Raw genomic sequence first — 25,062 nt, 5'->3', positions numbered from 1 at the left:
ACTAAGAAGATAGTTAAGCAACCAAACACTGAACCAGTAGAGAATATGAAATTAACTTGACCATGGAAATAACAATTTTCAAAGTGTTACCAAAATCTACAATCTCCAAATCAAGAAGGATTACACATGATGGTGCCAATTAAACCAATCGCTTCATACATTAAGCTACTTGTGCAAACACCAGCATAGCAAGATGGAGCGAAATGAAAGCACAACTGCATGCTAAGCACATCCATAACATCATTTTGACCATGTGCTCCAAACACAGGTACGAGTTAAAAACAAATCAACCAGTACCATGAAACACAGAAATAAGACCATAAAAAATAGAGAGACAGGCTTTTCCACTTGGAAGGGCCAGGGTTCAAAAATTACAACAAATTGAAAGGCCTTGGAGAGATTCCCTTCAGAGTCCAATTTACGCTTAAAAATGTGACCAAATTGAAAGTGCACATAAAAACAAATTTCATCTTCTAATTTCTACAAACCAAAATTAACAGTTCTAGAATTTTATCCACCATCTGACTAAAAGATAAAATCCAAAAGCAATGAAATAAGAATTGACGACCATTACAACTTGACATAAAAAAGAAAACTTACATTTCCCATCCTTGTATTTCTCCTTCAGGATCAGGTGCAACTGATGGTTCCGTCCTCACACGTGTCACTTTCACTACGAAAAGAGAAAAGCTTTGAAATCTCTGAAATCTCTTACACTTGACGGTCAGCATTCAAACAACTTAAATGAGATTCCATGAAGATCCCATCTTATTGCGAGAGAGAGAGAGAGAGAGATCTAAAAAATAAATAAATAAATAAATAAACTGAGCCCCACTTAAATGCCAGCCATTAAAGCTACCACAGCCTAAAATCCAAGATAAATGTAAAGCAGGATGTCAACCATCAAGAACAATCACAAGGACTAAGCCTCTTCTTAAAAGGATAGTGGACCTGCAGTTAAAAACAATAAAATGTGTGACACCATCATCTTGACAAATAAATTAATCCACTAATCAACTTGAGGTTGCACCATTGCTTTGACTGTTTACATGGTAAGAATATGTACACAAACTTTACAAAGCCCATGAGTAGGCATTACAAACAATTACAAGCTCCAGCTTCTTCAATCCCTTCTGCCAAGAAACACACAAACAACCCAACCAATTTAAGCACTTGACACAAGGGATGGGAAGAACCCACCATCCCCGTCTGGGCAGTAGCAGGACCGACTGGCAGCAATAATGTACCCACTTCGGCCTCATCAGGGCATCTAATAAGCCATCATCCTTCTGGTAAAATCAGCTTGCAAAAGACTACATCCAAGATGGATGTGGCTAAATCAGGGTATTCAAAATTTTCATTATATTGTCCTAACCATCATGTTCCAATGGTTCTTGAGCACATGCATCTGGAAGTGTCTCTTTCTCTTTTGAAAGACATCGAATAGGAACATAAACAAATCCTTTAGGCAACAGCTGATTCTTCATAGATGCTTGATCTGACGTCATCACTAGCTCCTTTTCAAAAGTTTCAGGATGCTGTAAATTTTCACTACAAGTCAACATCTCAGTCTCAAAACAACTTTTAAATGCTAATGTTGGAAATTACAACACTAAAGCCAACAAGAAAGTCAACCACATGGAACAGAAGTTTTACCTTTCTGTATCTAGACCGCTTTTCAGCATCCTCAGAAAGAATCCTCAATGCAACACCAGGTCTATGAGGTACTTTTTTCCCAGAAAAAGACACCCGATCAACGGGTTTTTGCGAGACAAAGTGTTGGGAAACAGAACTATCATCAGTCTTTTGATCGTTTTCCATAGAAACTGGAAACTTGATATGCCTTTTACCAGCAATGGTACTGTCTACTGTTACATCATCGGATCTCTGAATTGTATCACTGCCTGATCTGTTGCCATCTGTATAACCTCGAGTGGAGGTTGTAGCTGATTCTGAACTAACATCAGGATGGTATGCAGGATGGCGAGTGAGAGCACACAAAACAGCACTCTCTCTATTTGAAGCAATAATGTCTTGAGAACAAACAACCAATTCACGCTGCAAAGACAGAAAAATCATCTAAAGAATGAGACAAATAACGATCATTAGGATGTTAGGATCTTGAGCAAGGCAAATATGTGCATTGTTAACATCTGCAGCAAACCACCCCCCCACTAAAGGGAACAACCACCAGGCCAGCATCTGTGTGTGTGTGTGTGTGTGTGTGCGTCTGTCTGAGAGACAGTGTGAGCATCATACTGTGGAATCCACATAAAAGAAAAACAAAAACAAAAAAGGGGGAAAATAGGAAGGCTGAGACCACAAAAAGCTTCCTTATAAAAATAAGTCACCAAAGGCACACTATGTGTGAGTGCAATAGAATCAAATTTCAGTTATTTGTACAAATTAAATCATTAATACTAATATTACATTTTAGAGGTAAATTTAGGGTTTATGTGTACGTGCTTTTCCCACAAAAGAGGCAGTTATAGCAAATCGCCATAAGAATAGGTAAGAACAAATTGAAACTACAATTCAAAAGTATCATCCCATATAAAAAGGTGCTGTCCTTTTTATTATAGTATAGATATCTAAACCCTTCCAACAATTTTGTACTGTAGAATGAGGATGCACTTCCAACAACCACATCCACGCTCCAGGAAACCTAGAAAGATGGAGAACGATGGCGAGATAGCATAGCATAAAACACAGTAAACTAAAAAGGCTCAAATTAGGGAGAAGCTCGTGCAAAAACTACTCCAGCCTCACCGATGATATTAAGCAAAGAAAGGAAAGAGGGAAAAGCAAAGAAACAACTTCGGCACGTATTTCCCTCCACCAACCACGTCCTCTCAGCTGGTTCCCATGGACAGAGAGTCTCCATCAAAACCCGCACAAGTAAAATCTGCACATTCTTCTCCAACACAGCATACTTATCTAGGAGAAGATTAACAACAGAGGAAATTTCCCACTTCCAATACTCACCAAAACTACTATCTTGTGTCTTTGTTTTACACAAAAAAAGATGTAACATTGAGTGGAAAATGGAGAACATATCCAAGGAACTGCATATTGATACTATAACATCAAAATATAAGCAAAACAAAAATTAAAAAATGAAAACAAAAAGACCAAGGAGGATGAATGAGGAGCAGGAGCTAATTTTTTATGGAACCATGATTACAAGACAGAAGAAGTGCTGTTATAATTTTTTTATCTCAAACGTACATGATGCATAAAGAAAGTGCACTTCCAATGTTAGGAGGAGAAAACTACAAGGTGCTTACTTTCAGTTTCTCTCGCTTTATGATTCGCTCACAAAGAAGACGTAATCTCTCCAGTTCCACCTGTACAAGAATCAGAAAGTGTAAAAGTTTAGGCCACCACTCATTGAAACATTTGAAAAGTTCATGGAAAACATAAATTGAGATCAATTTATCTAAATATCAAGATTAAATAACCCATTAAAAGTACAAGCATACACTTGTGAGCAAGAACACTTACAAGCCCTTTGGTCCTTGGTAAGACCATCTCTATGATACTACATTATTAAGTACTTCAAAATGAAGATTATACTCACCAAATGATATGCAACAATATGCAACTTTGAAAATGATATGTAAATTGAAAGAAAAAGGCTCAAGATCTCTTAACATTTCAATTCACCAACTACATACAGCTTAATCTTTTTCCCTATGTGTACGAGGTATAATTACCGTATACATCCATAAATGATCTTCAGCCAAGGATATATTTAGTTATGCTAAGAAGCTTGCAATTATGACCATTCATGATACACACAAAAAACTTGTCTATCAATTACCCTGACTTGCTTAAGACTCTTGAACTCCTCCATACCATGTTTTTGTGTGTCAGCCTGCAAGAAGACATAAAGCCAAATTCAAAACTAACAAAACAAAAAGATTATAGAGCATTGATGCTCTCTAACGCAAATTTGTTCAACCTTTGCTTTTTGTTCCTGGCTATGCTTTGCACAATAAGCCTTGTGCTGTAGCTTTCCACCAATAGTTTTACTATTCATATAGAAGCCAGTGCTTCGAGCACAAGAGGCATGAAATGTGCTCTGACAGTTGCCATAATTACACTGCAGATAATCACTGAATAGTTAGAATAAACAGATTCGAAGAATAAGCAGAAAATCATGATGAAACATATCAGCCCACCTTAATGCAGACACCTTGCTTCCTAGAGCAAATAACACATACTTCACCTCCCTTGGAGAGACTCTCCTGGCAATGGTAGCATGGAAATCAATCAATAACACTACAAATGTCTTGTACTTAACCAGCTAATAAACATGCACTTTTAAACATTATAAGCTAAATGCAAATTCGATCCATAAAAATAGTAGACAAATGTACACACCATGCCGTCAACTGGATTGACTTGTCCTCTTCTGAATGTTGATTCTAATACCCACTACAAACATCAAGAGAAGTAAAACATAAATCCATAGTAGTGAATATTAACAACCAACGTAATGTCCAGTTATAAGAGATAAGAAAATTTACTTCAGCACAAAAAGCATGGATCCATTGACCATTGGTTGACCTTCTAAAAGCACCAGCAGTTCCACCACATAAACCGCATTCAGCCACAAAATAGGGTTTCTCCCAGGCACTCGCAGTTGGCAATCCAGAGCCTCTAGAGGACAATAGATCTTCACATAATTCACAATACCACGGACCAGTTGAACTTTTAACACCTCGAAAACAATCCAAATGAACTGCAACCTGTTAGCAAAGAAAATGAGGAATGTGTGGGAACTTTACAACTTGCACACATATACTAAGGTCCATAAGACATTTTTCAGAGAAATTCACCTTGCAACTTGAACAGACTAAGATTGGATTCAAAATTGTCTCACATCTTCCACAAATTTCACAAGTTCTGGGGTGTTCAACGGCAAAATCTGATGCCAAAGAGAAAGGATCAGAGTTCTTTTCAGATGAGAGACGTGCAGCAGCTGATCTTGAAATTGTTTCCTTGACTCGAGGATTTTGCTGCGAGTAGATCCCTGGCCGTCCATTAGAAAAGTTACCCTTTGACAGATCCTGCACAAAGGAGGAAGAAATGAAAGCAAAGAAAAAAATAAAAAATAAAGACGAAAAGAATTGTCCAAGAAGCAGATTAGGAATACATATAAATAGAGAAATGACAAGGAACAAAAACAAGCGAGGCAAGAAAGTAATTAATAAAAATCATTACTTAACCCTATTATGTGCAGAACAAACCTCTGCATGTGCCGATTCTTCAATGGCATCCTTCCTCAATGATGAAATCCTAGACGAAGCCGCAGCTGCAGCTGTTGCAGCAGCCAAGACAGCCTGAGCTTCTTTGTGCCGTCGCTCCTTTCTTCCTTGCTTTTTTGCTTCTCTAAGATCATAAAGATACTGGCTAAGCAAAACGGCATCCCATTTCTTTTTCCTAGCAGCATCAATTTCTTCTTGAAGATTCTTTGCAACCTTAGAAATTAAATCATCTGCAGAGACAAAACCAACAAATAATGGAATTAGATATCAACAAGAAGAAAGCAAAACAAATACTGACATTAGAATCACCAGCTAAGATCTTCATCAATACCCAACCAAAAAAGAAAACTTTACAGCCCAAGATAACCTAAAAATAAAATGACAAATGAAGGAAAAGCAAATAACTAAAATAGAAGCCGTACTCACCAATAAAATGCTTTCTACTAATAGCACAGGACAATAGCCTCTGCTGAAAAAAGATGAGTTCTCCTTCAACTTCATCGGATGGAGACAATTCCAGCAGACCCATTTTCCTTGCCTTTACCAATTGTTCACGATTTCCCACGCTAAGTTTAGTCATCCAATCAGTAGGAGCTGCTTGTTGACCATGTCGATGGCAGCAAATGCCTGAACTTGAAGATGCTCCAAACTGCGAAAATTCTCTCTCTCTTGAACCTGCTTAAGAATGCTAGTAAATCCCCACCTTTTTTTGAGGTAAAAGTTAAAAATAGGCAGCAAAATTACCTCCATAATCAACTCTATTATTCATCGCAATTAGCTTATGCTGTATAAGTGGGTGAGTGTAAGATTCAGAATTTCTGCCAAAGCACAAAAACAAAGAAAAAGTTTGGAAGGGCTCCATGCAGCAAGACATTTTTGGCAAATGAAACGTCAACAAAACTCCAAAGTATAAAGGCCTCTTAAGCAAAATTGGCCACTATTATAGGAACTACATGCAATTATAGGAGTAGAACTTACATTAGATTAGGAACGCAATCTAAAGCAACTAATGATTTTGCATTCTTTTTATCATACTTTGCAGCAGTATTATGTTCAGATGCAGCATCCACCTTTGATGGACCATTCTGGTACATGCCAATGGCTACAGCATCTGATGGCTCACCTGTCAAACAGAATAAAAAAGTATGAGCAAGGAAAACACGGTTTGAAAATTTGAAAATTAGTTGGGACTTTTGGTGCTATGACTTAAACACAGCAAAACATCTGGATTTGATAAACAAAATGATAAGTGAATTAAGAATTCTCAGGGCTGTCTCGCTATACTACTCTCACCATTTCCCTCCACTAGCACCCCAACCCCCCCCCCCTTTTGCCCCCCAAAAAAAAGTGTTTGACAACAGGAACATAAAAAGGGACATGTTAGGCATCTCTATGCACATTCTACAGAACACATTAAAACAGAAAGGGTTGCTAAACATCCACTTCATGATAATTGCAGAACCTCGTAATTTGCAGTGAACAATATAATCATGCTCAACCAGATTGTTTTTCCACATTATGAATTTAAATGAAAGCACATCTCAAACAAGGGGTATGACTACAGAGGAACCAGAAATCAGAAGAAGAGACTAGGTTCAACAGGTGAACAAAAAGGAAAACCTCCTACAGTGACAGCAGCTAAATCCTCAATCGACCCTCATCCCCACCCCTTCTTCAGGGGCCCCAGAAATTGGATTGCCAAGAAAACAACCATTCCTTTCAAGAAAGAATGGACAAACTAAGAATAAAGTATCAGACACAAGATTAGGCTGGGAAAATATCAAAATCTACCTGATTTTACAGAGTTTCACTCTAGACTGAGCACTGTAACAGAATATGCTTTTCTCAGGCCTAAGTGAGACGTGCATCGCATATTTGCTTCTCAAGAAGAAGAGTTTCAAGGTTCAACGAACATAGATAATGACAAGGTGTAGCAATTTTGAAGTAACAAGAGCAACAGAATCTTTCAAACCAGAAGACTTCATGCAAAATTTACATCCCACAACTTGGATTAGACTATAACTATTAACTACATGCAGCAGCTAGATGATAGATTACAATCACACCTTCGTCTTCAGGGAGAATTGTTGCAGAAATATCCTCACATTCCAATCCCTCATTGATATTCTGCTAAAAGAAAATATAAATTATTTAAACATTGTACGAAATCAATAGCAGAACTTCAAAGACATTGTACAAAAGCAGTAGCAGAACTTCAGTTCCAGAAAAGGACCAGAAGAAGTACAGGACACTTGTTATCATCAGATATCAACTCAAACCATATCAAAGTGCTCAATTCTTTAACATCAAGAACATGGATGCTCATTAAACAGAACTATAACATTATCAAGAAGTGGGAAAATTAACAACACAGACGTACACTAACAAGCAATAACTAATATTGTGAAAAACAGATATAAGAATGAAAACAAACAATATAAACAACTTCCAAACAAAATTTCCAAATTGAAATAAAACTAGCAAAGGCAGGAAGCACGATACAAGTGCATAATAGAACATTATGGGATGCATACCCCAAATACATCAGGTAACAAGACTTGGATTAGATTAGTAGTAGTAAGTCAGGCTAATGTGCCCTGGATAATGAACATCTCGTGCCCTTTGGTAGCTTAAGTTATCATTTGACTGAGGGCCAAAGCAAAACAAAAAAAATGCTATCATCAGTCATCGGGTATTGGCACCCCAGATAAAACGAATATTTATCTGAACTACAGAAACTTTATAGCTAAAATTTTATAGGAACTGAATGACTCTTAGTGATCTTTTCTATCATTAACAGCTCTAAAGAAAGTCTCACTAACAAGCCAAATACATCTAATGAACTCAACAAAAGACAAAGTTCACTGATTGTCCAATCCAAAGACAAGCAAGTATTGATGTAATCACCTTCTCAGAGCCAGCAGAAGACCCCTTACTTGGACAGCCATCCCCATTGGGCAAACCACATCCCATCTCATCCAAGACCATATCATCACCAATCATTTCTCGCGATGTGCACATAACTTTATCATTGTTCAAAATCCTGATGTCGCTTTTAGTTCTCCTTCGAGGTGGTATGCACTTGATTGGGTCAACATTCGGTATTTTGGTTCTAGACACTGTTACAGCATTTGAATCGACAGGAACACTCATGTGATCTTCATCCATTGATGATGTACTGGATTTGATCTTAACTTTCACTGTTTTGTGTAAGCTGCCAACATTACCATGATGCTTAAGCCACGTAACTATTTTACCATTCAAGCCGGGGACTGCCAGATTTTCCTGTACAAACAAACCATCAGGTTAAAAAGTAACTAAAACTGAAAACTAGTTGAAATATAAGGAGATTGCTCAAAAACAGTACCAATTTACTCTGCTCATAGAATAAGAGATAAACCACACAAAGGTGACAACAAAGCAAGGCTTTATTCAGCTCTGATAGTACCCAGCTCATAAAGTGAACTAACCCCAGGAAAAAATTTGCAAGATAACAAGTCCCAAGAGAATTAAAGTTTACCTTGAGGACTGGGGCCAATGAATCAGGAGATACCCCAAATTCTTCAGCCAAATCTTTCATATCAACTTTCCCTTGATCAATTAACTGAAAAAAGAAACAAGCAAATAATAATTACATGTCTGCAGAAAAAATAAAAACCTCCACATAAAGACTTCAAATGATGAACAATACTCGGTACCTTCCTCACCATCATGTTGAGATTCATAGTTTCAGATACATCATCATCATTGGTGGCTTCCACTCCTGATGTACCATTATTAAAATGCTGCTGCAAATCAACCAATTGTGACTGAACTTCAGAATTTGACCTGTTATCTGACAATCCATCCACATGTAACACACCATTGTTCATCTTATCCGCATTCACACTCAAATCATCTATTTCGATATTGACAGCAACCTTATCCCCATTCCTTCTGCCAAATTTGTGAATTCTGTCAGCTGATGGCTTCACAGCCTGATTCTTTGAATCAGGACCAACAGGCACCAACATGTCTCCTGTGCACTGACCACTGGTGCCATTATCAACTTCTGAATGTTTTGAACAAAATGCTCGCAACTCAACCTGAAAGAAAGTCAATGGCACAAAAAAAGGGTAAAAATCACTTCAAATCAAATTTACACCATCAACAGATGAACATGATCAGACCTGACAGAAATATGGAAATAACCCCCCCCCCCTTTTAATTTAAATAGATGAAAGAATAAACATACTTCATCACATCCACGTCTTCCCCAAATCTCCATTCTGTGCTTTGCCTCTCTAGCACATAAAGGATGGAAAGAAGTTCTACAAGCTCCTATTAAACACAATTGAGAACAGTCAATAAAATTTGGATGCAATTCAATAAACATGTCAGAGGTGAAACTTCCAACAGCAAAGCACAATCAAACACACGCATACACAGAAGGGGAGAGCCAAGTCAAAGGATCGATGCCCAAATGTAAGTCAAATAGGATGTACAAATCAAGAGAATCTTGCAACAGCACCAAGTAAACAAACATGAAAGTTGAAAACCCAAACTAAATAAACAAAGTTCCAGTTGGAAGCCGCACCTATAACTGAAGTGAGTCAACAAAATGATACATGAACAGAGCTCGATGAAGATATAACTCTATAATATACAATGGCCCTCAAGCCAACATCTTGCCTCCTAAAGGAACAACTCACCCCAGCAGAATGGGTCCCCCACCAAAGAAAAACCAAGTCAAACCAGCCTCTACTAAAAGCTATTCAGTAGCAAGTTTACATTAGAGGCAAGAAGTTGTCAACTAGTCCATAATCCCACATTCAAATGATGCAGTGGGCATTAATAGGGAAAAACTATGGCCTCCAGAACATTAAAGAAAAGGTCATGAGTAAAATAATCTGGATCAAGTTTTCTAATTGTCGTAAGAAGCCTCCTCATGTACTTCAGTGTGAAAGTACATTTCTCCAGTTTGTCGGCATTGTGTATTATATTACATTCTACTCCATTTAGTAACCATTCCTACTGGCTCTTTTTTTTTTTTTGAGGTCGTGCAGTGAAGAAAACTCACAGAAATTTTAATTTAATTCTAGACATATCATGACTAATTGTGCTCAAAACTTAATTTTGATGTGTAGGTTAGAGAAGAATGAATGACTGTTTATAAACTGCGAAAGTTTGGTTTAGTTTTAAATATATCTTATATAATTGTACCCAAAATGTAGTTTTGATGTGTCAGGTTAGAGAAGAATGAACGACTACATTTATAAACTACAACAGTGAATGCCAAAGAATAAGTATTTAGTATATCATACGAATTATCACTTCTTATTTCATTTCACGAGGTTCCTTTGCCCATATTTGAGTTCATTAGAGCTTGACCTTTCATTCCTTTGAGAAATTTAGCAACCCCCTGCCCCCAAAAAAAGCTATGTTTTTCTCATCTTAATACTTAATATAGATTTCCCACTGTTCTCAATTCTGTTCTCATCAGTCCATTCAACACCATATAGTTTTGAAGACCTTGGCTGATATACCATTAACTCGCATTCTCAAGTTGTAGATGTTAAATGCTCAAATCACAGTGCAGAAAGCAATTCTTACCAGCCGCCAACATACTCAGGAAAGCCTGATGTCACTCTGTCAACATTCTTTCTTCCTACAGATAAAAACAATTCCTACCAACCATCACACGTGATACCAACAATATTTCACAACTCTTTTACACATCATAGTCCTACTAGACCCTGATATGCTACTTTTCTGTTGCCTCTATTGAGAAACTATCTACCTCTAAGTCATCCAGCATCATCACAATTCTTTCAGAACTGTGAATCATAAACTACAATTAGAATACTTGGCCCATATCATAGAGAGACAAGCTGTGCAGAACAGAACAAAAAGACTACCAGCTCTCACTGCTTTACCTACTACCCCTAAAGAATGAAATTTACCCCAGTATGCAATAACAAAATCAGATAACTATAGCACCTTTTCTTTTGTTTGGGTTGGGGGGGGGCAATCTGCTTCAAAGACTGCACAGATCAAATATCTCAAGTCTTCAGATTATAGCCTTGGGATTGCTAAACCGTCTTTAAAACTACTATGGTGTTTGATTTCCTCTGCATATAGAGAAAGTGCCTTTGAGGCATAGGTAAACTTCCCTAACTAGATAAATTACAGCAGCCATGGTAATAAGACACATAGTGCACCAGATTGAGGTAGGCCTGCAAGTGCAGCTATGCTGTATGAGTGTAAGTGCAATTGTATGTATATTCACTCACAGCTTACACTTTTGCAAATTTAAACATTTAAAGTACAAAAGAAGCACAATAATAAACATTTCTAGCAAAAAAAACAGCGCAAACAAATGCATCAAAGATTAAAAGTACAAACTACAATTCCATAACAAAAAACAAATGCATATCTACAAGAAAGTGAACAACTAATATATCCAACTTTGAAGGTTCCAAGCAGCCAAAGCATTCAAAAATGCATCAAAATTAAAATCCTACTCATCCTCATCAATTAAGTCAAGAAACATTAAGGATTTACCATAGTTATTATCAAGTAATATAGACTTCTAATCCCTTAAAAGTCGCAAACTAATTACACTATTTACTAATAAATGATAAGGAAAAGAAAAAAACAATGGCTTTAAGAAAATTGGAGTGGGAAAAAGGGAAGGAAAAGAATTAAAAGGTTTCTCTTTTGCACTTCTGAGCATTGGTTAGATTTGTGCACTTTGCTGTGCTTCATATTGGTCGCTAGTTTCAGATAATAAAAACCACAGGGGGTGTTATTTACCTCACTTCCATACAGCATGAGATCATAAGCTCGCAAAACATTTTTAAGGTTAAAACAACTTCTAATACAGGACATGCATTATAAGGCAATAGCTCAATATAAGATTCTCACGTTCACCTAACTTACCGGATTAGTTTATCCACAGAATACAACCTGACTATTTTTTCAGCTGCACCATATTGAACTAATTCAAGCTGTCATCTGTCTTAATTAACCTTTAACAAAATGATAATAACTTGCTCTTTTCAGCCAAAATGATTTTTGTGAGCACATTGAGACATTGGGGATTTGATATTATTCTTTCTATTACATGTGTTATTTTGTGATGCAAAAGGGGGCAAAAAAGTGCAATTTACTGAATAGATAGCAGAGTTCAAAAATATCAGAGAGATACTGCCGCAATCACATGCCAAAATACTAATTCTGCAAAGAATATTTGTTTGGAACATCATAATAGTTGAAAAAGTTAAAACCACCCACCACCTGTCTTGTGCAATTACAACCATGCGTGTGCTATAGAAGCCCTTATCCTTTTTTTCCTTCTAAGAAGCCCTTATTTTATGCCAAAAATTTAAAAAAATATCAAGCATATCGTCAAGAAAAAAAGAATCTTTAGGACCTTTCACTGTAATAGCAACTTAAACATGTGCAACTTATTTATCTTCTGGCCTAACATCAATCCAGTACAAAAATGATCTCCTATGAAAATATACCCCGCTTATTTCGTATCAACAAATATATCAGAAGTCGTATTTAAAAAATATGTATATAGGAAACCTTAAAATAGCCCAAGCTTGCATCTTTGGGGCCTTATGGAAGCAAGGAACAGACACTTCCGTGGAACATACTGAACATAAGGCAGTTTTCAACACAAGTTGCTCATGCACCAACAAGAATGATCCAAGCATTTTTTTTTAATTTGGACAGAAATTAATAACAACTTCAATATCATACTTTATATAGTAACATTGATCAGGAATGCCATTTGGTAGTGGTTATCTACTAATAAGTTCTCAAAAGTTAAATTACCCTACCATCAAATTCCTTTTCAAGTCCAAAACAAAAAAGAACATCAAAATCTGTTAAAAATAATGGTTGTTAACAACAATTATACAAGCATGTAAGAAGAAAAGAAGAGAAAATCAAGAAATGACACATCAAAATATGCACTCACTGAACAACACAATAATAGAAAACAAAAATTTTTGAATTTTGAATCTCTACACTGTTTTGAATAGTTTGCTTTTGACAAATTCGACTACCTTTTGCATGTAAGTTCCTCATACCATTAATTAATCTAGCAAGTGAAAAAGACCAGGATCCTCACAGATATCAAAGGTCCAGATACAGTACATCACTTGTACATCAATAGCTCAATGGACTCCAAGAAAGGAAAGGCAAAACTGAAATTCACAAGGGACAATATGAATACATGAAACAATTTATAATGAAAACCCAGCCCTTTATCAACATTTGTTCTCTTCCTTCCACATGAATGATGAGAAAAAGAAAATCACACAAGAAATTTCAGCATTTGACATATAGCAAGACTACAGCACAAAAATTGTCCATAATCAATTTTGTATACCACATTCACAAGAGGAATCAATTTAATTTAGTTAATCAAGGAAAAAAGCTCCTAGAGATCTTCCTCCTGTGTTAATTACAGCTAACTCAACCTTCAGCTAACTTGTTATCAAACTTAAAATGCACGCTTGTATTGCTTCTCTTTCTTTTTGGATAATAAACCAACTAACAACAATATGCTATTCTCAGGTACACTGATTGCAACAATTTCCTAGAAAGTTATGAAATCTCTATTTCACACTCTTGACAACACAGCATCTAAGTCGTCGATAACTGAATGGCTGTCTATAAACCTTATAGCTCTCAAAACAGTCTATAAAAGCTCAATAAAAAATTGGGGACAAAAGAGTACTCTAGCTGAAAGAGGAAAATATGATTTTATCAACTAAATTTGGTGAGCAATTACAGGATCTTCAGGGAGAAAAGCGCCCTTCTTCCTTTTTCTCAGAAGAGCTAGCAGGTACAAATTCAATAGAATTATACTTTTGGGACAAAAGGTTATGTAACATTTAAAGATCCTTGGTGATAAAGAAGATGGCATACAGACCAATATACATGCATGTATAACCCTCTCCAACCCCCCCCCCAAAAAAAAAAAAGAAAAACAGAACAAACATGGTGCTAAAAAATACTTTGTGACAACCACAAACAAGAGCAACATCACCAGACAAGCAGTTAATCAACCATTTAACATCCATCAATCCAAGATGAACAAGGGAATAATCATCAGGGAGTAATCATCAAGAAAATGATCTACAGGTAATAATCATCAAGAAAATAATCTACTTGAGTCACTGTAACTACCCAAAAGAAAAAAACTACACTCCATTTGCATGATATATTTCAAGCCAAACGTGCAATAAAAAGACAAATTGAGCACTAGCCAAGATATCTATATAGATATAAAAGGGTTTTCACCATTTTATCAGACCATATAACCCAGAGCTCAACAGTGTAGGAAGTACATATAAGCAAGCACTTATAATCAAACTGTCCTCGCAATCTGGTACATTCGTATTAGTTCAACTTACACGGCATCCCTTACCACTCAGAAAAAATATATATATATACACATATATATATATATATATATAACCTTCAGTTTGTTGTACCATCCAATAATCAATAGAATGTACTATAAGCAAGCAACAATACATACCATAGCTGCAACGTACACAGGCACCAAACTTCACCTTGCAAAGATAACAAACTAGCTTTCTCTGAGTATCATTTATACCATCAATATTCATTATCGGCTCCATCGTCCTAATATTCTCCACATAAACCTCAGGCATCCACTGGCAACAAAACAAATGAGCATATTCCACCTGCAGACCCTGATTTTCTGTCTTTTGAGCAAGCTTCAGTGCACCACCCTGCTTGGGACAAAGCAAGCATGGTCTGTCACCACTCTGACCATCTTTCTTCTGTTTACACCAAGAACACAACCAAGTCCCATCCACATCATCCTGCATCCCATAGCATCTTTGATGAACAGAAACACCACAAGAGCTGCAAATGATCAACCGGTTCAGCTGGTCACCCATGTCACCTTTACTACAGTAGTGACACAAAGAAGAAAAACCTTCCACAGGATGACAAACAAGAACTTTCTCCAACCCTGCATCCCCACCCAAGAGCTTCCGTTTCTTCGAAGGCCGCTCTGAAGTCAAATAGATCTTACTTCTAGAACCTAATAACCATTCCAAACCATTTGAACCGGTATCAAACTTAAAACCATTATCCTTCTTACTTTTCTCTCCTCCTCCTTCTTCTTCTTCTCCTCCTCCTCCACCTCCTACTTCTTCATCTTCTTCCTCTGCCTTACCTGCTTCATTTCCTTCTCCTACAATGTCCACATCCATAAGCTGCAGCTCATTTTTGTTCTTAATTCCACCATCCTCCTCCCTTCCAGTTTCTTTAATGTCACTATCTTCATCCCTTATAGGAAGCCGTCCATCAGAACCCCCACTACTTTGGACGCTGGCAATCTCTACATTGTACATATCACCTATGCTGCACAAATTGCAAACATTCCCCTCATTGTCCAATGCAGGTATGGAAAAGCACTTATCACTATTTGACAAACCCAGAGTCGAGACCTCACAGAGCTTATCTATATCCTCCACGGTCAAATCACGAAAGTACTCCTCCGTTTCCACCCAAATATTTGTACCACGAGCCTTTTCAGGCCGCGCTTTATGCTCCGTGCCTGAATGCGACCGCTTATGCCTCTTCCTACTATCAGAATGCTTTGACAACAACTGCGCCAACGCACTTGGCAGGAAAGTAGTGGAAGCCACACTAGCACTAGCACTAGCACTGGTAGAAGGAGTCTGAGTAGAACCAACATCGTCCCCGTCAAAAGGGCCCCGCAGGCAAAGCGCTTTGCGAGCTTGGCTGAAGAAATCCATTGACGAAAAGGAGTTCCTCAGTGGCGGTGTCAAGGGTGCCCCAAGTTCCTCAGGGCTCAAGGGCTTATCCGTAATTTCAACCGAGATAGGTGCCTTCACTGAAACAGGCCAAGGTTTCCCTTCGTTGCCCATATTCAACTTCCTCCTCGGCTGCCCTCCTCCCCCTCCTCCTCCTCCTGCTCCACCTCCGCCGCCTCCACCAGTCATTGCCTCCACCAACCACTTCCAACACCACGCTTGCAGCATTCCATCACCCTCCTCGTCCTCCTCCTCTTCCCCTTCCTCCTTCTCCTAACCTCCTTGCAAACCCTAACCCTAACCCCTATCCTAATCCTCCTCCAAAATTCTCCCAAAAAAACTCCAAAATTCCGACTCAATTATCAAATTACCGTTCAATCCCACTCCTACCTATATACCCTGTCCGAGTTTCGGCCCAAAGAGAGTCAGAAATTTAGCGTGCCCGTGCAGATTGAGGGTGTCGCGGCTAGGGTTAGGGTTTTTTTGGGGAGTAAAATACAATTTCGGTGTTTCTTTTGGATCCCTTTTTTTTTCACACTACTTCGCTTTCGAAAGAGTCGCGTTTTCTGGAGGAAAGACAAGGGCGATTCGGTTTTTGTGAGAGAGAGAGAGAGAGATTTATGTAATAAGATTTTTTTTTAATATATTTTTGAGGGTGTAGAGAAGTGACGTGCTACAATGGGGCAATTAAAATAAGAAGGAATATAATAAGGTGGGGACGTGGCAAGGAATCAGAATCTTGGTTTTTTATTTTGACGCCACCGTCTATTGTCAAACATGGGTCTCTAATAGGCGCATGATCTGAATTCAGATTTGGGCCTTTGAATTGAATTCAACTTTGCAGTGAACAGCTAGGAATAGAATAGGAATAGAATCTCTTTAACAGCTGAAATATTGTGATCTAATAACGGTTGATTAGAACATATGATTTATTTGAATTTATTCGCTAATTTAATAGTTTTAGCACTATATTGTTTTGTACTATTAATATTTGGCATATTTTTTAAATTAATTAAAATTTTATTTTATTAGATAAAATTTTTATGGAAGTACCCTATAGCTTGCATCTTTTTAACAAAATAATCTACCCATTTTTAACGACGTGAAGTCTATTCATTCAAAAGTGAATATCAAACTTTATTGACACTTGAACGATTTGAGCAATGTGACGTAGAAAAGTAATAATATTTGGTACTCAATAGTTGCAATTAAAGGTTTAGGGTCAAATCTACATAGAGGAATTGGGTGCAAATTGAATTAATTGCTTGCTAACTTGTACCCACTTGAATAGCATAAGGTATGTAGAAATCAAATGTATCCTTATATTGTAATGGTAAGAGTTCCACCTACTCAAAGTGGATGGTCTCAAATGCTTTCCTAGGGATTTTTTTTTATTTGTTTAGGCAAAAAAATCTTTTGTCTTTGATTTATATTATGTCAGTCAACCAGTATATTTAATACTGTTATATCAATATTATACCAGCTAAACAATTGATCGCTATTCTTCCTCCTGAGAGGAGGCCTAACCCAAGATTATTAAGTTCTATTGAGATACTTTACAGTGTTACATAAGTCAACATTCAATAGGAATATGATGCTTTTGAATTGAATTTTCTAAGTCATACATGTCCGAATGTTACAAGTGATAGCTTCTTGCACTTTGACTTATGATTTATAAACTTTGATTGTAACACAGAGAACCTTTCTTTATCAATGACATTCTATGTATGACATTGCTAATCTTGATTAGATATTTGAACAATTTGTATTTTATTTGTGAGAAATTATTGGAAACTACTAAAATAAGGTTGCAAACTAAGCAATTCGAGTTCGAGTTTGACTCAAACTCGAGTCGAGTTCAAGCTAACCAAGTTGAACTTGAGCTCAAAAATACTCAATTCATTAGCTCACAAGCCGGCTCAATTATATATATTCTTTATTTTTTATTTTGATAGTAAAATTACATATATTCCTAATATTTTATTATTTGTTAAGAAAAATTATTATTTTATTCATTAATTTAAGCTCGAGCTCGACTCGAATTTGAGTCAGGTTCAAGTTTAAACTTTATATTGAGAGCTTGTTGAGTTCAAATTCAAGTTCGAATTTGATAAAACCAAATTAAGACTCAACTCGATTAGCCTAAATTTCTACCCGACTCGACTCATTTGTACCCCTACGACAATTGAATTGTTGTTTTGCCCCATCTACATTAAGATTTATAGGTCTTTGAGACATAATTTTAATTTACACGAGACCTTGAACTAAATGGTGTAACTTTTGGAAAGAACGATCAATCTGGCATCTTGTAGTGGTTGTAGATATTAAGAAGAAAGAGTTTGAGGAAATATTTTCTCTATATTTTACACACAATATTATAATGGTATGAGTTTATATATAAGTTTACAACAAGATAACATACAATGAATCTAAACAATCTTCTAGATAGTAACCATTATTAATTAATACTCCCTCCGTCCCGAAAAGTTTGTCACTTTTTGAGAACTTGAGTATTTTTCAATAGTACACAAAAAGAAGAGATAACCGTCTGCACTTCCTAAATTGTCCCTGCCAAGCTGCCCAAACTTTGCCTAAAGTGGTGTGGTGAAGTTATTTAAATGATTTATGCAAACTAGTCAACAATCTAGGCCCACTACTGTAACGTCCCCACCTCTCCCTATGGCGAGCCCTAGGGTATCAATGGGATGCCTACCCAATTCTCGTCAGAACTCATGCACTCATTCAAGATTAATAGAGATCCACAAGTCAACCAAGGATTTAGGATTAAAGGATTACTTCAAATATACAAGTCAAATTCTTCTAAGGCTACCATTTACAATGACAATCCATAACCCCAAATATAACAAAGTTTGCACTTCAATTGTCTCAAATGTCATACAAAAGGATTACTAACTTCAACCAAAAATCACTAGTCTAGAGTTTCCAACTTCCACTTCCAAAACCTGTTAAGGAAAACAAATTAGGGTAAGCTAACGCTCATTGAGACCAAGAAAATCAATCAAACAAGCAAGTAGCACGAACTACATCAATTAACACACTTAAAAGCGACTTAACATGAATTTCATATAAATGAGCAAGTATGAAGTAAAACACAAGTAAAAAGGATACAGAAACTCTCAAGAGTTATTCCCACGTCTCGGCCGGTTCTAGCCATTTTTGGTTGACCCTCCGTCAACTCAAGTAGCAACATATCCGTAGAGCTCCACTTACTTTCTCCATCCACCATATCACTAACTTGGATCTGGAACCAAATAAGCACGAGGTAGCAATACTATTCGAGTATGCTAAGTAAGATTTCAAAAGATCAAACTATAAAATTTTTCAAAATTCACCAAACTTCTCGACCAAACCCTTGCCAACTCGAGTTACAAGATTAGCAAATGGGTTGGGGTGTCCCCACAAGTACAATTGGTCAATGAGACAACCCTCCAATAGACTTAGAATCGATCATAACACTGAATCGGGATGAGAGGCACCTCCCACCCGAATGGGTGTGGTACATGTTGCTGCTTAGTGCTCACGAGTTAAAAGTATATTCGAGTACAAGTGCAAGTCACACACATTTTTATAACAAGTAGCAATTATTTAAGAGGAAGAGGACGAAAGCGATAAAGTACACCCTTGTCGACAAGTTCACAAATCACAAGAATCACATAGCACTTATACAAATATCATTTCAATCAAGGTAACATGAAACATGCACTTGACACTCACCAAAAGTCAAAAGCAAAATGAGAGCAAAAAGTAAGAGGTCAAACGAGCTCCCTGTTGTCCACGTGATCACCTGAGACATGCACAATCACAGTTATCTAGGTATTTGACCAAGGCCAATAAGAGAAAACAAAATCCCCTTGCTACCCTCACTCAAGAGTCTCAAGCTCAGGTCAACTTAAAAGAGAAACTTTCTCACTTAACCACTAAAATAATATTCAAGGAGAAGTCAAAAGCCATTTTCGAGTCAAGTCATGGTAAGAACTTTTGATTTCAAAAAAGAAGTACTACACTTAATTTTTTTGCACAAAAATCGAGAAAAGGAATTAAAATGTTTTCATATTTTAAAACTTCTAATCCTATACCTAAGTTTTAGAATATAAGTGAACGTTCACGTTTTTTAAACTAATAAAGTCAAAATCCACCAAAAATATCACGTATTTCGTAGTAATATTGAAGTTAAAAGCTCTAAGTTTCAAATGTGAAGCTAGTGAAATTTCTCGAGAATTACTCTAACCAAAACGCTCAATTTATGGTCCATTTCAGAAATCTAAGGCATACAACTAGGAGGTGAAAATCTTATTTCCGAGCCAAAAGAAACAAACTAGTTTCGCTTGAAGTTTGGCCAACTTCCAAACAATCAAGTTTTCCGATCCAAGTCAAGAAAAATCTCATGTGCTCGGTGAAATCCATTTCTCGAGTATGAAAGGGGTGCAAATAATCAAGGAAGTTAGGCTTGAGACCTAAAAAATGTTTCCAAACCACTTTTAAGCTTTTGCCACTTCATAAAGAAAATTTTAATTTTTGCAATGTTTTTTGAAAAATCATAACTTGAGTTCTATAAGTCCAAAATTTGCAAATCTTATACCGTTGGAAAATAGACTCGATGAACTAAAACTCTCTAGAAGACACATTTTTCAAATTTAAATTAGAAATCAGTCAAATCTTAGCACCAAATCACTGCTTTAGTAAAAAGGCAGTCTTGAATTTCAGTAAATTTTGAAAATTTAGCAAAATTCATAGGAATCTAACTAGTCCCCGAAATTTATGCCACTAAAAGAACTTCAAGTCTAGTTTCAAATGGAGCTTAATTTGGATTTTTTTATACCAAGATACGACAGTTTTTTGAAAGTTGGTTTTTGAAACCTAAAACACGAAATTTCAACTTTGGAACACCTTACGCAATTTCTAATTCAGGTCATAACTAAGACTACACAAGTCCAAAATTAGCATGGTTTACGGCGTTTAAAACTAGATTCAAAATATTGAAAATTAGTAGAAAAAACTGTCTTCAAATTCATTTTGTAAGAGGAGTGAAATTGAGTTACAAACTGCAGCTTTGCTTATCTCGCGGTTAAAACAGTAAGAGAAAATAGCCAATTTGCCGGTTCACTGTGACTCATAGAAAATGAGCTAGCATGTGTATTTTATACCATTAGAAAGCCCTCGGAGTCTAGTTTCACATGCCCTAAATGGCACTTGATTTTGACTCCTGTACGAAAAATTACATTCTGTTTAATGCACACTGGTCGGCTACCCTGCTAAAAAATTTTCAGGTTTGTTTTCCTTCCTTAAGGTTAACTTTAACTCATTCAAATGAAGTAATTTTTGGAAGATAAATTATACACACATAACCCAACATGTAGCAAGCATTTTTATATCAATTTAATCACAAATTTCAAAATTAAAACAAGCGAATCACTCCAACAAAATTCGGACAGCATCCTTTCTTCTTTCTCTCCAAATTTTCTTTCCAAACTCTCACACCAAAACCAAGCTAGAATTCACCATAACAACAATCAACAACCAACAAACAAAAATTTCTCAAACCCATTACCTAATAATCCACCTCAAGGTATCTTCCTAAGAGCAAGTCAAGAAAGTAAGAATATTCTCAAGGCATGCAACCTATTGTTAAGGTTCATAGAACCCTTCAACAACCCCAAGTTTATCTAGATAAAAATTAGCTAAAGGATGGAAGAAAAATTGGAGCTTGGAGAGGTTACCTTCCTCCAAGGGTAGTAAGCAAAACCTCAAGAAACCAAGTACTAAATCTCCAAGAATCTTCCCTCCACCAAGTCTTCTACCAAACTTGAAAATGGCCCAAGGTATGAGCAAGGTTGGAACAAGTTTAGTGAGTAAATTGGAGAGGATGAAGATGAAATTTTTTTTGGCTAAAGGGAGAGGGAGGTTCGGCCATGAGAGGGAGGAAGAGAAAGTGATTTTATTTGATTTTGTGATGTGAGAGAATGAAAGAAAGAAGTGACATAAAGCCACTTTTTATGGTGCAAAAATCAACATGTGAATTGTGATGACCCCACCGCACCCAGAGGCGTACCAAAGGGCTTAGCGGACCGTCTGCTTAACTCACGGCAGGACTCGAAAACGCAAAGCAATAAAACTATTTAAACCAAAAGAGTACTATTCATAATATATACATTCCAAAAAATTTCTATTGACATTCTCAAAAGTAGATATCCAAACTACTACATTATCCTATGGTAATAACCAAAAGTAGAAAGTAAACCCAAAGAAGGGTTCTTATATAGATCATCAAAACAAGAAGAAACATCTTAATTGTCCAACTATGACAACTTAAAACTATCTATACTAGTGATAGTGCCAAAAGGGTCCCCGCGTCATCCCCTGATAAGAAAAACAAAGGAAAAGGGTAAGTTAGAAACTTAGTAAGTAAACAGGAGTAAAAGCATAAATTTCACTAAAGACAAACAATTACGTCACAATGATAACAAATCAAAAGTACAAAAGTAACAACACAAGTTAAGGATATAGGTTGGGTCCAAAGCCAAATCGTGTGCCACGGGTAACCTCCTATCGACACTCCGTCGATCACAAATAAGGGTCCGTAGAATTCCACTTGTACTCCCACCGTATCCCTTATCACCCTTACTGGCCAATCAACCACATAAAATGGCTCAATCAATCAAAACTAAAACAAACTTGGTTCACAAACTTGTGACCTCAAGACTAGATTGGACTAATTTCGACCAAACCCCAACCGGTTTGAATAGTCCGTCTAGATCTTGAGATTGGACCCCAATTTTATCATAGTTCACAAATTCACAAAAGTCACCCCGAATTACAAGCTCAAAGGGTTCAGTCCCAACACAGTTCATATACACATGTCATGTTCAAATATATATATGTAAATTAGGGTTTAGGTCGAGTGTGATAAAGTATACCATCGCTTAAGTACCCTTTCATTCACTTCAAAACACATAAGCAACTTATACATAAAAACGGCTTGAATACTTACACACAGAACAAAGATAGCAAAAGTGTGAAAATTGCGTCGTGAATGATAGCTAGTAGGCCTCACTGGCTCCGTCTAACTCACCACCGTCTGAAATAGAAGATTGCATCACATTATTTCACAAATGACTACTAAGAGGTATAAATCAAGCAAAATGGCAAAACGGACACGCACGCGCGAAAACAGCAAACGGAAACGGCCGGCAAAATGGAAACGGGCATATTTGCCGTCCCAAACTCTTTTGCCTACAAGTTAGGTTAGGAATATCGTATTAAAGTGTATGAGACACCATTTCAAAGCTAAGAGAATGAATTACAACTTTTATGAAGGCCCTGTAGTCCAGATCGCAACAGAACTAGGGCAAAAATGCACAAGACAGTCCCAACCGTTTTAATTCAGGTTACCAAACAGGCTCTGTTTGAACGACCATAACTTATGACTTATAGATCAGAATTAAGAAATTCCAGAGGCATTGGAAAGCTCATTTATAAGAATATAACTTTTGTGTTTTGACCAAAAGCTGAATCAGTACAGAGCATAGGAAAAAATGGGTCCAAAGTTCGTGCTCAGAACTGACCGGCTTCAATGGCAATTCTGATACCTTACATTGTTTTGGGAATAACTAGACCTACACTGATCGGATTGGGCTAAAATTTTGTAGGCACAACCAGGACTTAAGAAGCTACAATTTTCATGTTTTGGACAAACCCTGAATCAATACGTAGCACAAAGAAAAGTGGAGCCAAAATTCGGGTTTTGGGTTGCCTTGTTTTCCAGTTTGTACGGTTTCGCGTGTCGCAAACGCATGATCTGTTTCCATGATTCTCATGCAAGTTTTCTAACCAATTTCATACCAGATAAATACACATATACCAGCTCCTAATTGCTCCACAAAAGACTAGAAATTCCTTTTCCAATTTAACTCAAAATCTAACAAATACTAACAATATTCTATACTTTTAATCTTACAAGTTCTATTAACCTCCAAACTTATCCAATCAAACCCTAATCATTTAAATCCTAATTCAACCAAAATAACTTTCCTTTAAACTAGGATTTCATGGCCAAATCTGATTTTTGCTAAGAACCACCCATACAAGTGAAATTAATACATCAAAGACTCCATTTACAAGCCAAAAATCAACCAAATCAACTTAATGAATCATGAGTAAGAAACCTTAACTTTTCATAGCCTTGACCGAAATTGAGGCAGCAATATATCACCAAAATAACCCATCAAACTACACAATAATCACCACATAAATCATACAAGTTCACAATCACAACAAAAGCATCACTTTTATGGTTTCAAAACTTAATCACCAAATTTTAACTTCCAAATGAGATGATTTACCTTCAAGTAAACTTTGTAAGTGAGGAAGCTGCCACAATCAAGTGCCAAAGTTGTTTCCTTAAACTCTAAGATCAAGATGGAAAGCTAGAAGAAGATGAACTTGGAAGAAATTTTCCTCCTCCCTTGGCTTCTTGGTCTCGGCCCTCTCTCTTTCTTCTCCCTTTGGTTTTGTTTTGTTTCTTATATTTATCTTGTAAATCCTATGACATAAGATTAGTCAAAGTCTTGGAAGATATTTTTCCATCACAACCAATCACATAAAAATTCACATTTTGCTCCTTAGCCCTTACACCTTCACTTTCTCTTTCTTACACTCTTGCCCATAAATATATGAAAAGTTTTCAATTAACTCCATTGGATACAAATTTAATCTAGTCTAAAACAGTTAACCACACTTAATTGTTTCACTAATCACCCTCCTCTATTAATCACCTATAATTAATCATACTTTATCCTACATAAAAGCAATTAAACAACAACCTTTTTGTCATAGGTAAAATTAGGGTTTTAAACACAACTTAGGACTTCTAATAGATTATAACACTAGAGGTTTTGTTAGTTTAGGATTTTCTAACCTTTTAAAGCCTACTTAACCTTTGAAAAATAAATCGAATC

General features: G+C 36.6%; 1 protein-coding gene across 6 annotated transcripts; it reads right to left on the bottom strand.

The window, feature by feature from the left end:
* Window positions 1–989: 989 nt before the first annotated feature.
* LOC113702837 (uncharacterized) lies at window positions 990–16,677 on the bottom strand. Of its 6 annotated transcripts, none has more exons than XM_072069318.1 (19): window positions 14,815–16,677; window positions 9,508–9,593; window positions 8,972–9,358; window positions 8,794–8,877; window positions 8,181–8,558; window positions 7,340–7,400; window positions 6,252–6,396; window positions 6,018–6,091; window positions 5,700–5,948; window positions 5,256–5,503; window positions 4,845–5,075; window positions 4,533–4,754; window positions 4,387–4,440; window positions 4,185–4,250; window positions 3,965–4,105; window positions 3,824–3,877; window positions 3,288–3,347; window positions 1,657–2,058; window positions 990–1,538 (listed from the first exon to the last, which is right to left on the bottom strand). In XM_072069318.1, the coding sequence occupies exons 1-19, from the start codon at window positions 16,313–16,315 to the stop codon at window positions 1,371–1,373; spliced, it is 4,611 nt and encodes a 1,536-aa protein (XP_071925419.1). In that variant the 5' UTR covers window positions 16,316–16,677; the 3' UTR covers window positions 990–1,370. The 6 variants fall into 6 exon arrangements, with proteins under 6 accessions (XP_071925419.1, XP_071925420.1, XP_071925421.1 ...); XM_072069319.1 differs by having other exon boundaries at window positions 8,981–9,358; window positions 14,815–16,631; XM_072069320.1 differs by having other exon boundaries at window positions 990–1,551; window positions 7,340–7,403; window positions 14,815–16,450.
* Between the last annotated feature and the right edge of the window lie 8,385 nt (window positions 16,678–25,062).

The sequence above is a fragment of the Coffea arabica genome, chromosome 10c, assembly GCF_036785885.1.
Source record: "Coffea arabica cultivar ET-39 chromosome 10c, Coffea Arabica ET-39 HiFi, whole genome shotgun sequence".
Taxonomy (NCBI): Eukaryota; Viridiplantae; Streptophyta; class Magnoliopsida; order Gentianales; family Rubiaceae; genus Coffea; species Coffea arabica.
The sequence above is the reverse complement of the archived record's forward strand: the minus strand, read 5'-3'. Positions and strand labels throughout refer to the sequence as shown.